Genomic DNA, 25,648 nt, shown 5'->3' with positions numbered 1-25,648 from the left:
AACAGGTATCTTCTAGGACTATTCTGAGGATTAACTATACCTTTATATGTATTTATACATACACATACGTATACACACACATACACATATGACAAAGTGAAAGGGCAGACACCCAATTGCAATTGACAGTAATCAAATCATTTTTATAATAATTTTATTTACTTTTATTTTCTTAGAGAGAGAGAGAGAGAGAGAGTGCACATGAGCAAGTGGGGGACAGGAGCAGGGAGAGAGAGAGAGAATCCTAAGCAGGCTCCACACTCAGCATGGAGTCCAATGCCAGGCTCAATCCAAAGACCCTTGGATTATGACCTGAGCCAAAATTAAGAGTCAGACACTCAACTGACTGAGCCATCCAGGCACCCCTATCAAATCATTTTAATACAGCATTATAGGTGGCACATAGGAAAGAACCTGCACTGCCATGTGGTTTCTGCCTTCATGGTACTTACAGTCTAGCAGAGAAGACAGATATAAATAAATAATTATAAATAACTAATAACTTCAGGCGTACAAAGTGCTATGGAAATAGCTGATATTTATAGAGACTGTACTGTGCAATGCATTTTACATATATCATAATATCATTCCCATTTAAAGATATTTGAGCACAGGTTAGGAAACACAGCCAGTCTGAATTCAAAGCCAGCACTTTTAACCACAATGCAACACTATCTCAAAAATAAAAATACTATGCAGTACTGTACAGGGGTGCCTGGGTAACTCAGTCAGTTGAGCATCCAACTCTTGATTTCATCTCAGGTCATGATCCCAGGGTCATGGGATTGAGCCCCACATCAGGCTCCACACTGAGCATGGAGCCTGCTTAAAATTCTCTCTCTCTCTCTCTCTCTCTCTCTCTCTCTCTCTCTCTCTCTCTCCCCGCCTCTCTCCCCCTCTCCCCTCTCCCTCTCTCCCTTGCTCACGTGCTCTCCTTCTCTCTAAAATAAACATTAAAATAAATACTGTACGTACATTTTATACATACATTTTATATGATGTTATAATCATCATATTTTTTAAAATCACACTGGCAGCAGTGCAGATGATCAATTGGAAAGGAATAACACTGAACACAGGACAGTACTAGAAGCATCCAAGCGAGAAATGATTAGTACTAGAACAAAGTCAGTTGTAGTAAGAATGAGAGAAGAAAACAAACTGATGAGCTACTGAGGTAGAATTGATAACACTTTGCAAGTGACTGGATATGAAAGTGAGGAAAAGGAAAAGCTCGACACACTGCCACCAGAGAGACCTGGCTACCGAGCACTTTCATAACTGAAGATTTAATCAACCCTGGCCCAGGAGGAAAGGCACAGGATTTCATTTCCACTCATCCCCACTCATTACCCTGCCCTTAGCTGCAACACACTCATCACAGTTGCAAAGGTAACAAAATATCATTGTACAGCTACCAACTGAGAATTTAATCTATTTAAAGAAAAATCTGTGAAGTCTTTCACTAAAGAACAAAAAATAATCTGGAATCTCTATTTCAACAAAGAAATAAAATATTAAATTGACTTTTCATTTTAGATATATACGTGGGATTCATTTGGTCCTAAGAATGTCCTGACTGAACACCAAAAATGATGTTTACTGAATTCACAATCCGTTAGTTAAAAACAAAAGTTAAATAGCTTACCCAATGATAAGAGCAAACTTAAGAAGAAAATTTTCAGATATTACTTGAATATGTCATTTTTTAATAAACAGCATTAGCTAGCAGACATATTGGTCTTTTTGGGCTGCAGAATTCCACAGGATTCCGCATGCTTTAGCATGTAAAGGATTCAATTTACATTTAAAATTCCAACATGGAAGGTGGAAGGGTAAAATACAATATACTTCATCCTTTGACATTTTGGTCAAATTTGTTAAAAAATTAATGGGAAAAGTCTAAAAGTTTCTTTTTTTATTCAAATTATCTAATAAGTGAAATAATACATGAAGATTTTTACCTGGAATGCAGTCACTATAGTTAGAAATACACAAACAATATGTGATATTTTATTTTAGACAACTTGCTATTTTAACTAATGTTATTGTTGTCTTTCTGTCATCTGCCAATTCTGAGGACACAGACTGAATTCAGTGGGACCTGAGGCTGAAATTATCAAGAGGGAAAATGGAGGGGGTATGGAAATCTGCCGGCAGAATCATCAAAGTAAGGAAGAGAAAGAAGGAGAAACCAAGAAGTAGAGTCAACATCAGAATTATACAGTAGCTTATAAATACACTAGATCAGACCTCTCAAACTCTTTGGTCTTGGAACCTCTTTACACTCTTGAAAATTATTCAGAATCCCAAAGAGCTTTTATTTATGTTGACTATATCCATTGATATTTACCATATTGGATATTAAACTCAGAAATTTTGAATATATTTAATAATTCATTTAAAAATAACAATAAGCCCATAACATGTTAACATATTTATGAAAAATAACTATATTTTCCCAAACAAAAAAATCATTAGTTTACATTTCTGCTTCATATTTCTTTCTGCATTCAATCTGTTTCTATATCATATCATAAAGCCTCTGTACACCCATAAAAGAACGAACAGTTCAAAATGCAAATAACATCTTTGAATTATTATGAAAATAGTTTTAACTTCATAAACTCCCTCAATAAGATCTTGAGGATCCTAGGGGTCCTAGGACACACTTTGAAAATGACTGCATTTGACAAACATTTTTTTTTCAATATATGAAATTTAATGTCAAATTGGTTTCTATACAACAGCCAGTGCTCATCCCAAAAGGTGCCCTCCTCAATACCCATCCCCCGCCCTCCCCTCCCTCCCACCCCCCCATCAACCCTCAGTTTGTTCTCAGTTTTTAAGAGTGACAAACATTTTTTTTTGAGACAAACGTATTTTAAAAGGTAGCAAATGAAAATGACTTGCAGACCAGCACATAAACAAAGCCGGCACGCACAGTGGCTCACCTTATAGTTCCAAGAATTTGGGGCTTCAATAGAACTAGAATTTCAATGGAGCCAAGTCTACAGAGACAATTATCTGTTATCCTATCTCCAAATGTAAATATTGAATCAACCCTATAGAATTTCCTCCAGGTAATCATGGAATTGTACACACCAGCAGGAAAACTGCTTTTGCATGCATGAAACAGAGATTGTACTGAAAAGCCAATAGTAAAATCTACTGAAATAATTACATAATCAAGATTAAATCGTGGCTTTTCTTCAATACAATAATTATGGTAAGATAATAGAAAGCACTGCTGAGGGACAGCTCTCTTTCCTAAAGAGCTATAAAAATAAAGTAGATATCTACTTTCAATGTGTGGATATTTAAAGCAGTATAAGATACTACTTTCTGGAGACAATACATGAAACAAAAGCCTTTTAAAGTCTCCCCCAGACTTATGAGTCCTTGAGCATTTTTACTCTGGGCTCTGATACATGCGACATCCCTTTACACACTTTTCTAATTCATGCACAATAAATATCCATTTAAAGTTTTCTTTGTTTTTCCTCTTAATCCTTCTGTTTTCAGTGTTTGGGCTGCAATTCCAGGCCCTACCCTTATACCTGTTTCACCAGTTCCATTCACTGTTCCATTCACTGTTCCACACACCTATATGTGAGTTCACATTTGGAAATACAAAAATTTAATTAAATGTCACACATTCTCGTGCATTATAAAGACAATAGCAACCCAAACTATGAGTAAGCTGAAAAAGGGCAAAAATATAATGACTTCAAATGACAAACAATTTTGAAACAGACACTTGCAAATTACTTTGAGGGCAAAAGCACTTAAGTTATTTCAATACTTTATGTTCTGCTTGTATCATCAACCACCCACTTGTTCTCTCTCAATCTATAAACCCTGGGGAGGGAAAAATAATGATAAATCGAAACTTGCCCTGGATGAATACACATAAATGACTTGGTAAAGACACCAAAAAAAAAAAAATTAGAAAGGTGGTAAATAAGGCTTTTTCTTTTAAGAGGAAAAAGGGATATCAAAGCTAGAGTTTAACTCTTGTATAATACAGTCAGTTAAAGCTTTCTAAATCAGCCAAAGGCTGTAACTAAGCAACATGATTCTTCACTGTGCTCAAAAAGGGGGCTGTCAAGCATCAGGAGCCTCATTTCTCACTGAAAGCTTTGACAAGTTTCCACCATATTTTATATAATTGTAGCAGAGGGAGTGCCAGATTAGATCTGATTTGCTGTCATAATGGGATTTTTTCCCACATAAGCTAATGATGCAAAGCTATATTTAACCCCAAAAGAGTCACCCTCAAGCACTTACTGTATATTCTGATTGCTTCTCATATCTAGAATTGGACAAGTAGCAATTTTTCTGCTAGTGAATATGACAAAAGCAAAGGTTTAATAGGTAGATTTTTTTTCCTCCTGATTGGCTCCATTATAAATTTAGCTACAAATTCCAAATATGTTCACTAGCTTTTCTCACCAAATTGAGAAGATCAAGAAAGTCTGTTACTTTGACTTCATATCCATTAGTGTATGCAAGTCAACCCTCTTGCCCCACCTACTGTGGCCTGCTGAATATGCTGTTAATTTCCCACCTTAAAATTGGACCCACTCTCACCCTTGGTCACAGAGAAGTTTGAGAGTATTTAGGGTGTTTGTCTTCAGCAATGGTTTAGAGTCTAAAACGTATTTATATATTATCATAAACACAGTGGCTCCCTTTGGTATCTCTGTACCCAGTGAGCTGCAATCCTCCATATTCACCACTGTTTTATTTCTACGCTCTGACTTGTATTCTAATTCCCTGCTAGAAGGGGGTCCCTTCATTTAACACCTGCCTCCCCTCTTAGCTGATGTCAGGACAATATGTACAGCCCTCACCAACCTCTGTCTAAGGAGATGGATCGTATCCCTTGAGTTCTGTTTCAAACTGGACATTCCTACCATCCCAAGTCATGCCATAGAGTGAAACAAGAGTGAACACAGAGTGAAACTTCTGAGGCTGCCACTCACACACCTGCAAGATGGAACACTCTGTATACTGACCTTAATCCAAATTTGTATGTGAGTTTGCCACATGTCTTGGAAATTTGTTTTGACCACCTGAAAGCTGGATCAGTTTGACACCTGATGTCTCATACAATAGATAACAGGTTCAAGATTGGTGATACAATATAGTGATACGGATGTATACAAAGCAGTGTTATTCAGGAGTAGATACCAAACATCATGAGTTTGTCATAGTTGAAAAATGGGTTTCTCTCCTACTCTGGGGTATCTGATTCCTTCATAAGCAAAAGTACCAAATTAGCTTAATGAAAAAAAAAAATGAACGATACTCCCCTATACTGCCTTTCTGGTTCAGGTTGTCCCAGACTAACAATCTAATGTCAGCTGAATATCTCTGGGTGTTTCCTTCTCACTCATCAAAATTTATTAGTCCTGCATCACCGTGCCCAAAGTGCTTAATAATTGGAAATAAAATCCTATAAGCTAACTCAAACGAAAGTGGCAAAGATAATAGTTTGCTTTACCATTATCACAGAGAAAAATCAGAAAATCTCAGGTTTGAGAAATCTCACAGTCAGTGTGAGAATTCAAGGTATCGTCAATGCAAGGAAAATCAGTGTTGTGTTTGGGTGGAAGCACCTTTTAGTGTTTCCCTTTACAGTATGCTAGAAGTAAAAAACCTTAGGGATGCAGAAAGCTTAAGAGGCACCACATGCAACTGTATAACCATGTTGCGTGAAATTTTTATGAACCCTGCAAAATTCTGTCAAGTGGTACCTTTCACTGTTGAAAATACTAAAGCCTATAGCATCCTCATGAAGTAGTCATCCTGGCACTGTGTGATTAAATAACTCCAATATTCACATTTATAAATTCATGTTTAAAAAATATATATTCTCAATTTTTGAACAATTCTGATTGTTCAAAAGTTCCGCTTATGCTGAGCTAAACAGAGCCTTCAGTAGTTCCTACTGGCTTACTGATAAGTCAGTCACTTATCTGGGTCCTTTCAGAAAACACATAAATAGTCCTTTAATAGCTACTTTCATGTTTGCAAACAGTTGTCAGATCATCCACAGGTCTTCTCTTCCCTGGAAAAACATCTTTAATGTCTTTGAGTCTTCAAAAACCAATGTTTCAAAGTCCTTAGTGATCTTTTATTTTAAATTTCTATATTCCTTGTCATACTATTTGAGGTATTTTCTGTTAAGTTTAGAAGACAATGAGATGTGAACCTCCCAAGACCTAGACTCAGGCTAAGCTGGTTTTTGCTATTGCTGTTTTGCAGCCATACCATAGTACTGACTCATATAGAACTTTCAACTGTTCTCCCAAATATTACTGTTCACATGTGCTGCAACTAAACCGTATCTTTCTTCCTATGTTCAAAAAGATAGATTTCTGTATTCATATTCAGGATCTTACCTTTGTTCCTACTAACTTTCATCTTGATAGGTCCATTTCTCCAACTCAGCAAAATCTTTTTAGTCTCGGATTTTTAACTTTTGATGAGAGTTATTCTTTTTTTTTAATTTTTTTATGTTTTTATTTTTGAGAGAGAGAGAGAGAGAGAGAGAGAGAGAGAGAGAGAGTGGGGGAAGGGAAGAGAGAGAGGGAGCCACAGAATCTGAAGCAGGCTCCAAGCTCTGAGCTGTCAGCAGAGTCCAACATAGGGCTCAAACTCATGGAACGTGAGATCATGCATGACCTGAGCTGAAGTTAGACGTTTAACCGACTGAGCCACCCAAGTGCCCCTGATGATTTACTTATTCTTAAATACTTGTCTCCTATATCATTTTTCAAAGACTTGATGAACTTTCCGACCAGCACAAGGTCCCAAATAAAACCCTACAACAAACTGCTATGACCTTCACTGCAAGTTAGCATCAGTCAATTCAATCACTTCTTAAACACAAACCCAAAGCCTAGGCTTAATTCCTCTCTTCAGTGAGAGGGATGTGGGATTTTCAAAGTGGCTACTTAATGCAATGCCTATGTACCATGTCTAACATGACACTGACATAGGACAATACCCCCTAATCTCTTCTATCCAAACCCCAAAGTTAAATGTATTTTGTAATCTAAAACTCCCTGTACACGCTCACTCTTAGTCCAATATAGATTTATCCCATTATATGTTTCCTAGAAAATAATAGAAGATAGTTGCATAAAAAAATGTGTCCTGGAATCAAGCAAACCTGAATTCTAATTCCAACTCTGCCAATTACTAACTGTGTGATTATAGGGAAGTTATTGAACCTCTCTAGGCCTATCTCATTGGTAAAATGGAGACTATAAAGATAAAATTTATGTATGCAAAACACGTGGAACAAAGCAGGTGGAACAATTTTTGACCAAAAGCAAGTGCTACTAAGAAACTGCAGTGGTCATTAGTATTAATGTTAAGCTTTATTTTTAAGATTTTGATAAAATCTTGGAGTTGAAACAACAGAAAAGTGAAACCCACCCACAGTTTTTACTGTGGATTCATCCACTTCCAACTGTAACCTTTGATTTGGAGGGGGTTGTTTGTTTGCATTGGCAATCCTCACTGGGAGCCAAAAAAGAAAAGGAGTTTCTGGATATAACAGGGAGTCTGCCACTTTCTCATAGATAGTCTCGGGATTCTTCAAATTGACTCGCTTTCTCTATTCTCTTCTTTCCAGCTCCATAGAGTTCTAGATAGAGATACCATGAACAGTTAAAAGATAGATTTGTCTTTTGAGACTGCATGTGCCCTATCTCTTTCAATCTACCCACTTTATACAAATAATGAGCTGCCTTACAGAAATCACTCTGCACATAATTCCTATAGTTATAAATTTCACGTCCTAAAATTAAAAGGGCTTGTTTTCAGGGTATAAAAGTTGGCTGCTTCTTACCAGTTTTCTACTCAGTTACTTACACAGTTCAAAAAGACTTTTTTTGCATAATATCACTTCACTCTATATCCCAAAATTCTTATTAATTCTTAAACCATGCTGGAGGACCTGATTCTTTTCCTTACTGTATATCATACATATCATTCCATATCAATAAATGAAGAATGATATCATCATTTTATTTTTTTAATTTTTTAATGTTTATTTTTGAGAGAGAGACAAGACAGAGCATAAGCAGGGGAGGGGCAGAGAGTGAGGGAGACACAGAATCCAAACCAGGTTCCAGGCTCAGAGCTGTCAGCACAGAGTTCAACACAGGGCTTGAACTCACCAGCCATGAGATCATGACCTGAGCTGAAGTAGCTGAACTGACTGAGCCACTCAGGGGCCCCAATATCATCATTTTAAATAGAAATACAGTATTGTGTTTTTACCATGCATTATAATTAATTTAACCAATTCTTTCTTGTTATGCATTTAAGTTGTTTCTAAATTTTTATTACAATAAACAATATACTATAATAAGTAGTCCAATACATATGTATTTATGCCAATTTTTTATTATTCCCTTATAAAACTTATTCAAAGTAGAAGTAGAAAGAAAAAGAACAGATGGGATAAGGAAGAATGCAATTCACAATGGTGATACATTTTACCATATTTCCAGAAAGTCTGAGAACAATTTGCATCCTTATCAATACTGCATGAGAATGTCCACTTTGCTAAAACTTCACCAACACTAAGCATTATATTTTTTTTACCATTTGCCAATTCAATAAGTAAATTCTTGTACTTCTGGAAGATGTGTGAAGACTTATCTTTAATAATAGGGATTATTCATTCCTATGTCTCAAAAATTACTGTACGTATTTTAGTCCCTTAGCAAAGTTAGTATTTAAAAAGCTAAAGTCAATTGATATAATTTTAAGCTCTCTGGTTCCCTCTAGAATGAAATGATTTCTTTTCAGTTACAGATTTCCTCTGTCTTGTTGACCACTGTATTAAATAATACCTAGAATATAGCATTGCTAAATAAATATACATTGAATGAACAAAAACAATGAATTTGAATTAATCTATTAGAAAATGTGTCCCATGGAAGATAAAACATATATCTCGTTAATCATAAGTATAAACAAGACTAATTGTTCAGCAAACTTTTAAACTGGGCATCAAACAGAGAAGCCTAAGGTATCTAATTAGAGGTGAACAGACTAAAGTCAGAACTGGGTAGCACGAGACAAGGTTAGAAATAGTGGTCCACAATTTCACCAGAATCTAAATACAAACCAGTTTTCAACTAGGCATAAGGAAAAACATACAGTATTCTGATAGTGATTTTACATTTTCCTACCAGTGATTCCCTTCCTCTTCTTTTCCCTCTCCCTATCTCTGTCTCTGTCTCTGTCTTTCTCTTTCCCCTACCACAAGATGGCGATAGCCACTGTTGAACTCTTAGATCAGTTGCTGAAAACCTCTTTTCTCTAAAGGATAAAGCCAACTTTCCCTTAACTGAATTTTTATGTACCGCAGTACTGTTATTTTGGAATAGTGATTCCTAACCCTACTTTGGGAAGAATTCCAGATATCTCGTCCAAATAATTCTCAGGAGCATAGTGGAAAAACTCTGAAAACTGTAATCAGTTTCTATTAATTTAAGAAAGAAGGACTATGTAACAAAATCAAACACGTTAGGCCTTTACAACTTCAGAAATAAATGGATCCATACAGTAGTAGTATGGCCTGTTTTTGTTAAGTCTAGTAAAGCAAGGATACTTGCTTGAACCAGGGGATATTTAGCTTTGGAAGAAAGACTTAGAAGCAGACTGACAGCAATCTTCAAATATCTGAATGACTACTAGGAAGAAAAAAAAATTAACTCAATTTTTGGGTAATTCCAGTGGGAAATATCAAAAGCAATGGCTGTATGTTACAGGGAGTCCACCTAGCAACAGAGTGGGCTGCCTCCATTAATTCAACAAATATGTCAGGTTCTGCTAAGCACCAATGAACACCTGATCATTGCCCTATATTCCAACAGGAGAGTATGACTTCACGTTAACCATGTTTTGTATTAGCAAAAAGGAAAAAGAAAAGTTTCACTACAAATACAGTAGAAATTTAAATATGTAAAGATTGCCAGTATTTACTTTTCACCATTTACTAAAAGATTTTTACAGTTTTCAGTGTAAAATAATGGCATTAAAAATCATTTGCAAGTTTCTCAATATTTATTTTCAACTGAGTTAATACAGTAGATCATAAGAATGCCTATATAAGCCAAAATTCATTTCAAGTTTCTGCTTAAATGTCCCTTAGTGGATTTAAAGTCAGTGTTACTATAAGAGGAAATTCAGAGATTGGAAAAGTTTCAATAATCTTTGTGTTTTGACTTCACTATAAGCTAGACCATATTCTAGAGGATAGCTGTCCACTACACTGTTCAATATGGTAACCACTAGTTACATGTGGCTATTATACATTTGAAATCAGGCTAGGAAGGACCTGAACTCTTAATTTTGTTTAATTTTAACTGATTTACATTTCAATAGCCATAATGTGGCTAGTGACTATCATATAAAACAGCAGAGTTCTAGAGATAGGAGGACAATAACATGTGTAAAGCAGAACCTTTCTAGAGAAAAGGAGATTTTAAAAAGAAGAAATTGGTGAGATTGCAGCCACAAGAAGAGAACTAACACACAGCTGTGTCTATGCAATTTCCCTCAGTCAAATTGAATTAAATAAGAGATCTATGGGAAAGGACTCTATATCCTGCTGTAGCCAAATGAGTAAGCTATATTCTGTATATGAAACTGCTTTCAAAAAGAGAATGATTAACTCCTTCTGCTTTCCTTAGATTTTTGCATTAAATTTCTTTTCTTGCATACTAAATGAGATCTTTTCTTACATTTTCAGCTTTCTAAAAATATATCTTTAGAAATTAATTAGATTTAATGTAGTAAAGAGTTACAAGTAGAGTCTCATGTAAACATTCAGTAGAAAAAAGAGATATCAGAAAAAGTATCTTAAAGCTATACAAAACCATTGGCTGAGCCAACAACACAACCATTCTGGTGATTCCAGATAGAACCATAAATCTGATAACCTCAAGATGTAGTCCCCACAGCAGAGGACACAAGGTTAATTGGCATGTAAAAAGAAAATAGAACTTCTATTTATATTTAACCTTTGTATTTAAAAAAAAGAAATTAAGCTTTACTAATTTAAGACTCGGATTGACGTTAATGCTCTTACTCAGTCCACATATCATCGACCACAATACTGATAAGTCACTGGAGGGATCCTGAAGGAATGCTAGGAATTCCATGACAGAAATATTGACAGTGGTTAACTGGTTTCTTCACTAGCTTTCAAATTTCAATGTATTACCATTTACAATTGGCCATCTAAGTGTATTTACAGAGTATATTTTAAGTTGTAAAATATTTACAATTCTTCCTAATGAGATGGTATGTGACCTGGAAAACCTTTTCCCATACAAAGATTTTCTGGTTATCTCAAAGGGAACTACTGTTTCTAAACTCAAAGATTAGTTATGCATTACTCTTTAAAAACAAAATAAAATGCCCCAAATTTGCTGACCTGCTCTACGATGACAAGTGGTTGTCAGTAGTGCCTATGCAGCAGGTACTTTCAAAAATATAAGCTGTTCCTTCAAAGGAAAAGTAACATTTTAATAATCCATGAGAAAGCCTTTTCAAATGAGCATTTTGAAAACGGGTACAGTATTTGGAAACATTTTCAGTGTTTTTGTTGCCAGAAACTATTAATACTCATTAACTGTATAAAGTTGGAAATAAAAGTGTCTAATCTGTTTGAAAATATTCTTCACATAAGTTTGAGTGGACTTTTTAACCTATTTCCTTAAAATTTTTAAATTCTAACTTTCCAAATAGTTTGTAAGGACCAACTGACATCAGGGTAGAGGAAAGACTACCAGCTGAATTTTGCAAAAACCTTTGTAAAGTTGGTAGATGGAACCGAAAAATGAACATTGTAATTTAGAAAACATTGTCAACAATTTATTTCTTTAATTTGGAATAACATATTCTTGTGAGGAATATTTTCACAACCATGACAGACATTAAAACAAAGTAAAAAATAAACTGAACTTAGAGACCTCTGAATCACTGCATTACTAGGTATTAAACTTTTAAAAAATGATGAAGCATAATTGTGAATCAGTTCACTATTCTCATTAAAGATATAATTTTATAATATATAATCTACATTAAAATATTTTTTAATGTTCATTTATTTTTGAGAGAGACAGAGACAGAATGCGAGTGGGTTGGGGGCAGAGAGAGAGGGAGACACAGAAGCAGAAGCAGGCTCCAGGCTGTGAGCTGTCAGCACAGAGCCCGATGCAGGGCTCAAACTCAGTGAGATCATGACCTGAGCCGAAGTCAGATGCTCAACCGACTGAGCCACCCAGGCGCCCCCAAAATATTATTTTATCTTTATCTCAAACTAAGTTTTCTAATTTATGATATATAGAATATATAAATATAATAAAAGACTCATATACTTTGTAGATGAAAAATACACATATACTAATGGGCAGATACTTAAAAAGTTTTAAGGCTACCGTCCTACTTTAAATAATGATTAAAAAGTTTTTATAATGGAAATAAAGTAAAAGAAAACTTTTAAAACAAAAATGAATACTGATTATTTTAATGTTTTTAAAAACTATTCTGTAAGAGAGTATTTTGTGTACTAAATGCAAACAATATGAAAATGGGCCAAGGATTATTTAAATGAACACTGACAACATGATCAAATCCCTATTGCAATGATCTGGTCACTTACAAAACAACCAGAATAATCCTGCAATCCAGTTCAGGATGTCGGTTCAGATCCTGTTTTACTCTGCCCTTTGAAAAATACATAGTGGCCTCCTAAGGGAACGTTTGGGTCCCTGTAAGGACCCAAACTCATTGAGAAATCGATTTCCTCATAAACCATCCCATGCTTTTCTAAAATGCTCCTGAGGCTTTTGTCATTGGTCACATGCCACTTGTCTGTTTCCAACATCCGACTCACTATTCTGGTTTAAGATACCCTGCAGGCTAAAAATTCAACACACCAGAAACATTTCAAAAGTGAAAAGTTTGCCTCAATATAACTAAAATGTGTGACTTCCACTAGTATTTGCAAGAAAAGAATGTGAAACATTGGCAAGATAAAACCCACAATAAACATGATGAGTATCTCTGTTTCTAATGATATGCATGATATTCATGATATTCATGAAGATAGGCCCCTACACCCTAGAAATATGAATCATGTTAAGTACTTCCGAAAATAAGCCAGTTTACACAGTGATCTTTGGGGTCCGTAACAGAAGACATGTGACAAGGAACAAAGGAGAGCCAGCGCAGATGAAAAATACCCTGAACAAGTGATTTTTCTTTGTTTTCCCAAGCAATAAAAATGTCAAGAAAAGCCAGATCCTAGTCTCCAACTCACATCAGTACAAGGAGGGACTGAAAGACTACTGGTAGTCCCTAGACTGAAGATGTGATGTGGAATGGTTGTAGGTGCCTAGAGTGACAAGCATCAACTGAAGAATCTTAGAGAAGTCCAACACAACAGTGTGAAGAGGTCCACAGAGGCCGGTGCAATTCAGACTACCCACCAAGGACCTCATGGGCCAGGACACCAACATCTCCCACTCTCCATTCTAGCACCTGAGCAGGGGAGAGGGTGAAGAGAGCCAGAGTCTAAGTCAAAATATGCATTTTGTACATTCAGTGTTTGTTGATACTATTTTTTATCATTAAGCCTCTTTCTACAACATTTTCAAATGAAATTCATAGAACTGTCCACTGTTTTATAAGACATGTTTTCCCAGTTTTTCCTATAGGAATCTAATAAATACAGTGCTCCCATATATAATGGGAGTTACACATTGCAACCTAATCTTTCTTAACCAGAACAGAGGATAATATTTTATCTTGAAATAACTTATTTGAAAGCTTTAAAAAGACACAACACCCAGAAAATTAATAATCTTGGCGCAATGAAAATAAATCAACCTTCCAAAAGAAGAAAGAAGTTCTTCCAATATAACCATCTAGTCAAACAGAAGTGCTAGAAGGAAAAAACAAACAAACAAACAAAAAACTATACCAAGATTATTGGAGGCAAGCAGCAACTGTAACAAACTGAAAAGTAAATACCTCCTTGTTTGTAGACAGACTACTTATTTGAACCATCCAGGAACACCACTGAAACAAGGCTATACAGAAATGAGCCCATAGCCACACTACAACATCCATGCAGAAAAAAATTCCACCCTGGCTGAAAGACAAAGGTAAATAGCTATATGCTATTGGCATGGAGATAATAATCAAGCTAAAGATGTTCACTGACCAGTGATTGAAATTCCTATCTTTAGAAACGCCAGAATGAATCCAAAGGGAAGTAGAAACTCAGAAAAGTTCAAAAATCATGAGAACAAAGAGTGAAAGGAAGAAAAAGAGGACCCTAACTTCTATGAATTGGTAAGACCAACACCTTTCACTTACATAATTTGAGTCCCAATTTGGGGGTGAGGGGAGAGAAGGAAGTGAAGGCTGTGTGGAGGGTTGGCTATGTGAAGATGTACAGAAATGTGGGAGGGGCTATGGGAATATGCAGGAATGTACAGAGGATACTAAGGAAGTAGGAGTCACAGGGATATGGCAGGGATATGTGACGGATTTAGAGGGAGGTGAGGAGTTATGAGGATTTCTTGGGGTTTTAGTGGGTGGGAGGGTTGAGAGATATTGTGGTAGGGAGTATGGGGATCGGAGGAGGTATAGTATAGGTAGTGGGGATGTGTGAAACCGTGGAAGATTATTTGGGGAGTGGCGGGGTATGAGGGTATGGGAGTACATGGGTTGTATATGGCAGGATATGGGAAGGCTGCACATGGGAAGCATGCAATGGGCATATGTACATGCATGTACACCAGTGTACTGCCTGTGCACTTTTTTCTCTGTATAATGGCACAAATAAGCAATCACTGATAGTATCCTTCTGCCTTAAAATTTCTTACCTTAAAATTATACTACGTATTGAACCTGAAACTAATATAACACTGTATATTAACTCTACTGAAATTAAAACAAAATTAAAATTAAAAAATAAAGATCATGTAAGAAGGTAAAAAATGCACTACATAAAATCATCTTCACAAGAGCAAAAATTAAAATTGAAAATTTAAATTACTACATTTATAGCAATATCCCCTGTATTTTAAATAAGTTAAGCTGACCCTCCTCACAAATTCATGGACTCAAAGGTAGGACAGCCCAAGTATTCATTTAAGATCAGGAATTTTATTGTACAGCTGTTTCCAGTATTTGGCGACCTGAGAGACAGATACTGAAAATGAAATCAGGATGTCATTGCATTTCTTCTCTGAAACTACAAAAGACAAGTAACAGTCTTATTTCCACATGTATGATCTCTAGGCCTATTCTTTACCAACCAGAGTCCCATGAAATCGAGCACAGATAGGAGCTGCAAACTGGAAAAACATACACAAGTATACATGTTTCATATCCAGGTCCCTGTATAGTTTTCTCCTTGTTCTCAAAAATTGCCCTGCCATACTTTATTGCTTTCCTACCAGATGGCAGCATGTCTGAATGTATAGCTTCTACGTTTCAACAATCATCACACTGCATAAAAATGTGCATAATCTGGTTGACCCCTCCTGGGATTTCTCACTTCATGGCTATTTTAATTGGAGCCCCGTTCTGAAGAAGAGGGTCAGACTTTAACTAAAGCAAAACTTCAGACATATTTTTAGCTTCAGCCAAATGAACAGTTATTCTGCACAACATTTTTTACCCCTCTTCCAGTTCATTTGGCAACATTCAGAACTGCAGAGGAGATTTTTCTTTCCCAGTAAGATGTCTCTTGTTCACTTACCCATACAAATACAATATAATTCAAAAGTTATACATTTCCGAGCTTCTGATTTCAGAGGACTTTATCTTCATGTTCTTACCTCTGAATTGTTAAGGTGACATTTGTGAGTTCCTGAAAACCAGCCATCACTTGAACATTGGTCAATGTCCACTTTCTGAAGATTTATGTCAACTTTCATAACACCCCTTAAAAACAGAGAAAGATAAGAACAAATTAATCTGAGCCTTTACAATTTCTACCTCTGTGCTCCATCCCAGAAATCAGACAAATCAATATAAGAGTGCACTAAAAATTTTCACATCGCCCACTCACATCCAACTAAAGTGTACCAAGTGAAGATAGGCACACAGTACAACAGAAAAAAACACGTATTAGTTTTACTTAAGTCCCAAAGGCATGGACCCTGTATTGTTCACTGTTTTCAGCTCCCCATATAATGCCTGGCCCATAGAGGTGCTCAATAAATATTCAGTTGATTGACTGAATTCCTGACAGTTTTGCTCTGGACACGGCAGCAAAGTTGACTCTAAACTAACAACTGCCCCCCAGTACCCCTTCTATTAAAGTAAACCAAAACAAGGCCTTCATCTCATTTCTTTCTATTCCTATTTCCCAATGCAGGGCCAGGGATAGGGAGATGGGGAGGGGAGGATAGCATCTCTTTCCTCTGATATTCCACCACAAAGACTTTAAGCAGCTCTTCAGGTCTCCCAGTGCTCCAAACCAGAGATTTGCACCACCTACAGAAGTGCTGATTAGCAATTTTCTTCTCTTAACTCTGGAAACAAAAACACTGCATTTCACTTAGCCATTTGAGAAAAATCACTAAGAAAGAGAGCTCACAAATTCAGAGCCAAAAGCAAAACTGCAAAGAAAGCTCCAATTTTATCTAAAATTTTTCCATCTTCTCCAACCAATCTTCTTACATTTTCATTTTGCTAAGATCCCTCTCTTCTATTTTTCACTACCATGAGCACTACTAGCAGCAGAAACATTTTTCCTACAGTGAACTGTCACCGCCTGCACTTCATTAAAATAAATATTCTATGTTCTGGGCCTTAAAGCTCAAAGCTTTGTAATGTCGTTTCTCACAAACTTGAATAAAGCAAAAACACATTTTCAAGGTCTCTTGTTCCCAATTTAAACTATTTTCATTATGGCATTACTAAATATGTACAAATATCAAGTTAGGCTCAAACTCTTCGTATCATAGTTCTTGTACCTACAAAAATACCCACAAAATTATGAAATAAATGCAAACAAAACTATAAATTCAACAAAATCTAAATTTAAAATATTAATTTAAAAACACCAATGATTACACTTGGCCAAACTAAATAGAATAGAATAGATATAGATATAGAATATAGACATATATATCTATATATATAGATATAGAATATAGATAGATATAGAATATAGAATATTCTATTCTATCACCTACTCTATCACCTATTATGATTCATTTCTCTCTTTTCTCCTTTTAAACTATTGTGAAATCTTCCCACAAAGCAGTTTAATGTCATTTGGGCTTAATTTGGGGTGAATAAGTCACTTATGTTTTGTAAGGCTGCCTCTGATCTTTCCTTATTTACCTGAAACAAAGTACTACACTAAGTAGCGCTAACATGGTCAAAAGAGATAGAAAACAGAGACACCAAACCCTCTTGCTAGTATTTGGTTATCCAGATAACCCAGAACATGTGTAAATTAATTTTTCAGAGGATCACTGAAATGAAAACCCAAAAATTATCACAGAAAACTTACAAATCCTTCACAAAAACAAACTTCAATTTGCAAAAGACACAGTTTGCAAGCTTGTGGACCATGATTCTATAAAACAAATGGCTGTTCATATGATAAATTAATGAATTCCCAGGCAACCTAATGCCTTAGCCAGTTTCCTCCCTTGCTCTTTCAACAAATACTTATTTCTGGTATGAGCACACCACTATGAGAGATGCCACGGAGGTGAACCACATAGGCCCAAATATAATAATGTCAGAACGTTTAATGGAAAAAAGATGGTAAATTCTGGGGGATCTGGGAAGTTATCATTTGGGGTATAGAAGGTATTCCATTAACATTTGTTCATTTTCTGATTGCCTTACTTGCAGGACTTTCACTAGAACTATGTTCCACATAGGTCATGCCAATCATGCTGGCCCACTGCACGCTCCACTTCATGCTCTTTGAAAAACTATATATTCATTTTTTTCAACCATTCAATAAGTATGTCGAGGCTTACTTTGGGCCAAAACTGTTCTTGGCTTTTGAAATGCAACAGAAAGGAGGGGAAAAAAGTCCCTGCCTTCACGAAGCTTCACTGTAGTGTGGGTCATACTACAAAGTAAAAAGTGCGATTCCAAAAAAAGAAAAAGAAAAACTTCCAGCAAGTCAGTGGAATGATTAGGTTTTTGATTTTGTTTTTTTTAAAGAGTGGACAGGAGACTACTAATTCAACCAGTGACTCAAGGTATAATTACAGCAGGTTCATACCACACTCTCCATTACCAGTCAACGTCAATGACACAAAATATCCCCCTGAGCTACTACTGTCTAGTATATTTTGGTATTCTGCCACGAATGGCTTATTTGGAATACACCTGTAAGTAGTAAACTAGTAAAAACTATACATTTTTATTTGTTCCACATCTGTCAGGAATAACAAGGTCAGGTTTTCCTCAACTATCTGGCTACAATGATTTTAGTTACAAGATAGTGCACATCTTCCCACTCAGGAACATTGGCCACTTTAAGATTCCGAGAGGCTGCAATTACTCTGGTCCCTTCAAAGGGAAACTGGCTTAAGAAATAGGGATCTTAATCACTGAGAGTTTTCCCTCTTAATTCTAGGTTCATATGCAAGAACCAAAAGTCAGCGCAGACCGTAAACAGCTCACGAAGCTTTCTGGGGTTTGTGCAAAACCACCAAAGGTAATGAGTCGTGCGTTTACCAGCTGGGAATTCAGTGCTGACTCATCTTCATTAGCGCCGCTGTGCTGCCTTGGTGCCTGGAGACCTACAAAGCCCTCAGGGAGGTGCCGTTGACTTCCTGCAGGGGAAGTGGAAGTTTGGGGGACTAGGTGGGAAAAGAACGCTCGCTGGGTGGGAAAAGGTATCCTGCCGAAAATCACGCAGAGGCAAAACCACCCACTAGCTACCCTGAGCCCACAGAGGGTGGGCCGGGCTAAGAGCCCAGCAGCCCCTGAGCGGTGAGTCCCCTAAGCGCATGCCTCCTGGGGGCGGAAGTACTGCTCCCACATCCGGTGAGCAGGTGCCTCTGGGAAGCTCTGGGATTGTGTAAGTGGCTGCAGTTCCCTGGTGTGGGGTCTGGAAAGCAAGGGCCAAAAAAGCCAGGCGAGCGGCCTCCAGAGAAGAAAATTTTGTAAATTATATCTCCCAACACCTGGGTGTTTAGCTGAGCTGCAGACCAGCATTTTTCTCTACCTGACACCTGAAATGCCACAAGCCTAAAATGGGATTCGTCCTCCACCCAAATTTGCAGTTGCCCCCATGTTCTTTTTCCATGAATGGCTTCCATCCTTCCAATTATCCGAGTCGATAATCTGTTGCGAAACCCCCAAATCAAAACAATTGCCAAGTTCCCTAGATTGTACTGCCTGAATGCTTCTTGCATCTTAACCCTTCCCTTCCTTTTCTGCTACCACTGCCTTGGTTCAGGTCTTCATCTCTCACAAGGCTAAAAATATTTTACAATAGCTTACTGATTTGGTCCTACCTCGTATTGCTCCAGGTAAAGATACTGGTTTGTAGGTGCTGATGTTTATTTTGTTTAGGGTCCTTCTTTAAGAACCACGTGGAAAATCATGAACACATGTATCACAATATGACCTTTGGCCCCATATCTTTGTGTTTTAACTGCTGGGTGGGTAGCAAGATCATTACCAGAAGTTATTTGTATACCAGGATGGCTAGCAATAACTTAGCTATACATAAATGTAACTACAAACTGCTTTAATATAGATAAATAATCCTGAACTTCCCCTTAGCTGGTTTCCAAAATGCCCACAGCCTAGGGAAAATGTAATAGAAGCAAGTTACAGTAGTAAGAGACCCTTGCAGTTAAAATATCCTCCTTTTAAAAATTTTACAGAAAACGGTTGACCACAAAACTCATCGCTAGTGCTCATTCCAGGACATTAGAAGGTTTCCACACAAGCAAAGGGCACTAGAGCTTAAGCATCACACTGTGCTGTCCTTGCAATCTTTGAAATATGTCAATCTGGGGCACCTGGGTGGCTCAGTAGTTTAGCCACGACTTCAGCTCAGGTCATGATCTTCCCGTTCACGTGTTCAAGCCCCGTGTTGGGCTCTGTGCTGACAGCTCCTAGCCTGGAGCCTGCTTTGGATTCTGTCTCTTCCTCTCTCTCTGCCCCTCCCCCATTCACGCTGTCTCTCTGTCTCTCTCTCAAAAATAAATATTTTTAAGAAGTAAAAAAAAAATTAGCAACATGTCAATCTGGTCCTAACAATTCCCTGCTTAAAATCAATTCTTTCCCACTGTCCTAAAGAATAAAATCCAAGCTCTTCGGTATAACATTATATTCAGGCCCCTGCTACTATTAATGTTTCCATCCACTCTTCTGCATACATTCTTTGTTTCAGACAATTCACAACTACATGTGGGTCCTTAAAAATTCATGTTGTCTCAGAAAGCCATTCTTTTATACATGCCTTTATACCTGAAGTCCCTTTGCCTAAACTATGCTCTACCTATCATAACTCCTACTTGTCTCCTTTCTAAAGCCTTCCATGAACTCCAAATCTGATTTAGAAGCTAATTTCCCTCTCTCTCTCTCTCTCAAAAAAAAAAATTAATTAAAAAAATTTTTAACTCTCTCTCCAAATTAAATAAACATTAAAAATTTTTTAAGAAAAAAACAAAAAACAGGGATGCCTGGATGGCTCAGTCGTTTTAGTGTCCGACTTTGGCTCAGGTCATAATCTCACAATTTGTGAGTTCCAGCCCCACATCGGACTCTGCTGACAGCTCAGAGCCTGGAGCCTGCTTCAGATTCTATGTCTCCCTCTCTCTTTGCTCCTCCCCTGCTCATGCTCTGTCTCTCTCTCTCTCAAAAATAAATAAACATTAAAAAAAATTTTTTTAGAAGCTACTTCTCTCTTCTCCCCATAATACACTGTGGTTACCTTCTTCATATTTTAATGATCTGTTTTTCCCACCAGACTAAAATTTCCATAGTCCATACCTTTGTAATATTTCCCCTAAGTCCTGTGTGTGTGTGTAATATCTTTATCCATTCATCAGTCAGTGGACATTTGGGTTCTTTCCATAATTTGGCTATTGTTGATAATGCTGCTATAAACATTAGTATTTCTGTATTCTTTGGGTAAATACATAAAAAAGAATGAAATCTTGCCATTTGCTACAACAACATGGATGGAGCTAAAGAGTATTAGGCTAAGCAAAATAAGTCAGTCAGAGACTTCACTCGTATGTGGAATTTAAGAAACAAAATAAACAAACATGCGGGGAAAAAAAGAGGAAAACCAAGAAACAGACTCTTAACTATAGACAACAAATTGATGTTTACCACAGGGGACATGTGTGGGGGGATGGGTTAAATAGGTGATGGGGATTAAGGAGGGCACCTGTTGTGATGAGCATTGGGTGTTGTATGTAAGTGTTGAAGCAATAAATTCTATACCTGAAACCAATATTACACTGTATATTAACTAACTGGAACATAAATGAAAACTTAAAAAGAAATTTCCCCTGTCTCCTAAATCAGCCCACCCCAAATATTAACCTTGAAGAAACTGCAGATGCTAGAAAGAAGCCAGAAGTAGTAACAATGATGGCCTCCCCGCAAAGAGAATACCCAAGCAAACTGAAAACTATAATGAACTACTATGGGTGAATGGACGGAAAGAAAGACTGGATAGGTTGAAGGAAAGTTTTTAAATTCTGCTTTTGCTTCCTCCTCTAGTACCTTGGACAACAATTTCCTGCTCCATTACTACCAAACAATTGACACCAACAGCCCATATAGTCAATATTGATGGGAGTACAGGGAAGAAGTTCTGCCAAAAAAGATGATACAGATGCTGGTAGACCAGCTGCCATCGGTCGTCTATCCTAACGACCAGAACAAAATCTGGTGGCTAGAAGTGGGTTGCTGACATAACAAAAACCTAAAACATGTGGCTCTGGCTTTAGCATCAGGCAGCGGCAGAAGCTGGAAGGCTTTCAAAGAGATGGCTAATAAAAGCGGGAATATGTGGCTAAGTCTTTTAAGACTTTGGAGACATTGTGTTTTAAGACAATGAGGAAAATGGTATCGGAGGCAGAGGAAAAAGGAACTGTTGGTACATAGTATGTGGAAAGTTTGGCAACACTGTCACCTGTGAACAATTGAACTTGTAGATCTACCTAAGGAAGTTTCTAGGCCAAATGCAGAAAGTACTACCTGGGTTTTTTTTGGCTATGATAGATACAAAAAGAAAAACATGGACTAAAGGAGGAACTGCTTAGTTTTGGTTTGGGCTTTTAAAAGTTTGTAATTGTGGTAAAATATACATAACACAAAATTTACCCTCTTAACATCTTAAAAGTGTGCCGTTCAGTAGTGTTAAGTCCATTTGTATTGTTGTGCAACCAATCTCTAGAACTCTTTTCATCTTGCAAAATTACAACTTTCTACCCTTTAAACAATAATTTTCATTCCCTGCTCTGCCTAACCCCTAGAGTAAAACCATTATTCTTTTTTTATATCCCTAAGAATTTGACTACTCTGGGTAGTAGAGTACAGACAGTAGACTACTGTCTGGAATCAGACAGTGTTTGTCTTTTTGTGGCTGGCTTATTTCACTCAGTTTAATGTCCTCAGGGCTCATGCATGTTGTAGCAGGTTTCAGAATTTCCTTTCTTTTTACATTTATTTCTTTTTGAGAGACAGAGAGAGACAGATCACAAGTGGGGGGGAGGGGGGCAGAGATAGAAGGAGACACAGAATCCAAAGCAGGCTCCAGGCTCTGAACTGTCAGCACAGAGCCCTATGCGGGGCTTGAACTCACAAACTGTGAGATCATGACCTGAGCCGAAGTTGGATGCTCAAACGACTGAGCCACCCAGGCGCCCCTCCTTCCTTTTTAATGGAAGAGTATTACAGTGTGTTTATACACTGTGTTTTGTTTATTCATTCATTTGTTGATAGACACTGAGTTGTTTCCACTTTTTTGGTTGTGAATAATGCCACTATGGAGCTATTTAGTTTTTGAGTAAAATTTAGAAAAAATATCAGAGAGCCAGAATTGGGGGGGCGGGGGGAAATATTGCAAAAATCTCTTCTAGCAAAAGATTCTTGGAATATTAAATGGCTTCAGAGCAAAGAACCACTTTAGGGGAGCATCTGTAAAATCCTTCATTAAGATGTCAGAAAGATGTAAGGCGGTGTTTCATAGAACCTTTCAGCTAGACTAAAGGACTCCAAATGGTCTTCCAGGTATGCCTCATAGACACTCTCTGTTAAGCAATAAGGATTCTAAGATTTTTAAGGCTTTATTGCACAATAGCCACAAGGCCCAAGATAGAAAATTGCCTATCTTAAAAAGATTTAAAAATCTGGTTTCTGTCTAATAGAGTGAGACCCAGTAAGATTCATAGAAAACCCAGAACATTCTTCAATTAATAGCATAAGTAGGAGTACTGTCATTCTAAATTAAAAAGAAAAGAAACAGTACAAAATAAAGATACTTCCTCCTCCCCACACTTCCGTGGACAAGAAGGAAGCCAAGAAAGCCATTCAGTTGAAAACTTAGTCAATTTCTTAGGGAAGAGGAAGGATGGTTCAGAGGACAGAATCAAGAGCTCAGAGGTAAAGGCTGAACCTTCAGAGAATTATTCTCAGGGAGCAGGGTAATCAAGGAATTGGTGATATGCGTTGAAGTGGATTTCAAAATTGCCATGATCTAGTAGCTGCTATGTGTAACCTGTTCCCCCGTTTTTTTTTTAACTGGAGTGTTACTGTAGTTGTGCTATCCCTTACCATCATCATATAGTAAGGGAAGATAATGGGAAAAGGAGACAGATAATGTTTCTTTATAGGTCTTCAGATTCAGAGGTAGTATACTTGAGGGACCATACACATGAAGACTCATGCTCATCTAGACTTCATTCAAATGGCTTAATCCTGACTTTAAGACAATACCACAATGAGATGAGACTTTGGGAGTGAAGGGTGTGAAGGGGGTAAGTATATTCTGTGAATAGGAAGCCTAGCTATCCTGAAATTATCCTGCCATGAGGAAATACAAGATGCCAGGTGAAGTGAATATGGAAAGAGAGTGTACCAAGAAGTTCCCATACATACACCAGCTACTTGAAACATTTCAGCCCAGTTGTCAGATATGTCTTAGAAGTGGATCCTCCAGCCCCAGCCACTCCAACTGATACCACATACATCAGAAACAGACTACCCAGCCAAGTCCTTCCCAAATTTGTGACCCACAGAACTGTGAAAAAAATATTTGTTTTATGCCCCTAGGTTTTACAATACATTTGTTACGCAGAAATAGGTAACTCAAAGAGCTAACCAATATAGATGTCTTATATTGGTAAAAGGAACAGTAGATTAAGAAGATATAGCCATCAAGAACATATGTGCACCTGAGTGTGTATGCACATATGTGTGTATTTTTATGAACAATGTATATAACTTAAGGGAGAAATAAATTGTTCAACAATTGTAATCAGAAATTTTCACATACCTCTCTGAGAAACTGATAGGTCAAACAAAAAGCAGCAATGTTAGCAAGTATCTAAATATTATAATTAGTAGAGTTAAGCTGTTAGGCGTCTATAGAACTCTTTGCATGACAGATAATTCACTTTCTGTTTTAACATTCACAAAATATTTACCAAATATTTATCGAAAATAAACCAGAGATTATATTTCAAAGGGAACCTCAAATTCCAAAGGACCAGTGTCTTATACATTATAACAGTATGTCCTTGAATCATAATGCATTAAATTATGAGTTACATGTCTTAAAAGGCTATTTTAACGCATTTCATATGTTTGAAAAATAAAAGCAAATTACTAAATAACCCTTAGTTTTAAAGATAAATTAATAAATACTCAGTATTGAGTAGCAATGAAAACACTACAGATAAAGAAACTGTGGAACATAGATAAAAATAAAACTGGGGGCACCTGGGTGGCTCAGTCAGTTAAGCGTCCAACTTTGGCTCAGGTCATGATCTCACACTTTGTGAATTCAAGCCCCGCATTGGGCTCTGTGCTGACAGCTCAGAGCCTGGAGCCTGCTTCAGATTCTGTCTCTGTCTCTCTGCCCCTCCCCTACTCACTCTCTGTCTCTCTGTCTCTCTCTCAAATATAAAAAATAAAACATTTTTTTAAAAAGTTTTTTAAAAAAAGGGGGGCGCCTGGGTGGCTCAGTCGGTTGAGCGTCCGACTTTGGCTCAGGTCATGATCTCACAGTTCGTGGGTTCAAGCCCCGCATCAGGCTCTGTGCTGATCTCTTGCTCAGAGCCTGGAGTCTGCTTCGGATTCTGTGTCTCCTCTCTCTCTACCCCTCCCCTGCTCTCTCTCTCTCTCTCTCTCTCTCTCAAAAATAAATACATGTAAAAAAAATTTAAAAAAATGTTAAAAAAAATAAAAAGAAAAAATAAAACTGGAAGGAAATTTTGTTGCTTTAAATACTATACACTTATAAGGAAACAAGATTTTTTTAAAAATCTAAATATTTAATTCAAGAAGGTGGAAGTCAGCCAAATTTGGAGCTATTTCAGCAAAAAAATAAAAATGACAATATTGGATTCAACCC

At 37.0% G+C, this 25,648-nt stretch overlaps 1 protein-coding gene across 1 annotated transcript in view; it reads right to left on the bottom strand.

Moving 5' to 3' along the window:
• The window catches only part of GPR158 (G protein-coupled receptor 158), a 420,917-nt gene that overhangs the window by 368,128 nt on the left and 27,141 nt on the right, over positions 1-25,648 (bottom strand). Inside the window, exon 2 of the mRNA XM_015066303.3 lies at positions 15,897-16,002. Coding sequence (XP_014921789.2) covers positions 15,897-16,002 — 106 coding nt within the window. The remainder of the gene's footprint in view (positions 1-15,896; positions 16,003-25,648) is intronic.

This window comes from Acinonyx jubatus, chromosome B4 (assembly GCF_027475565.1).
Source record: "Acinonyx jubatus isolate Ajub_Pintada_27869175 chromosome B4, VMU_Ajub_asm_v1.0, whole genome shotgun sequence".
Lineage (NCBI taxonomy): Eukaryota > Metazoa > Chordata > Mammalia > Carnivora > Felidae > Acinonyx > Acinonyx jubatus.
This window is presented reverse-complemented; position numbering and strand designations above follow the sequence as displayed.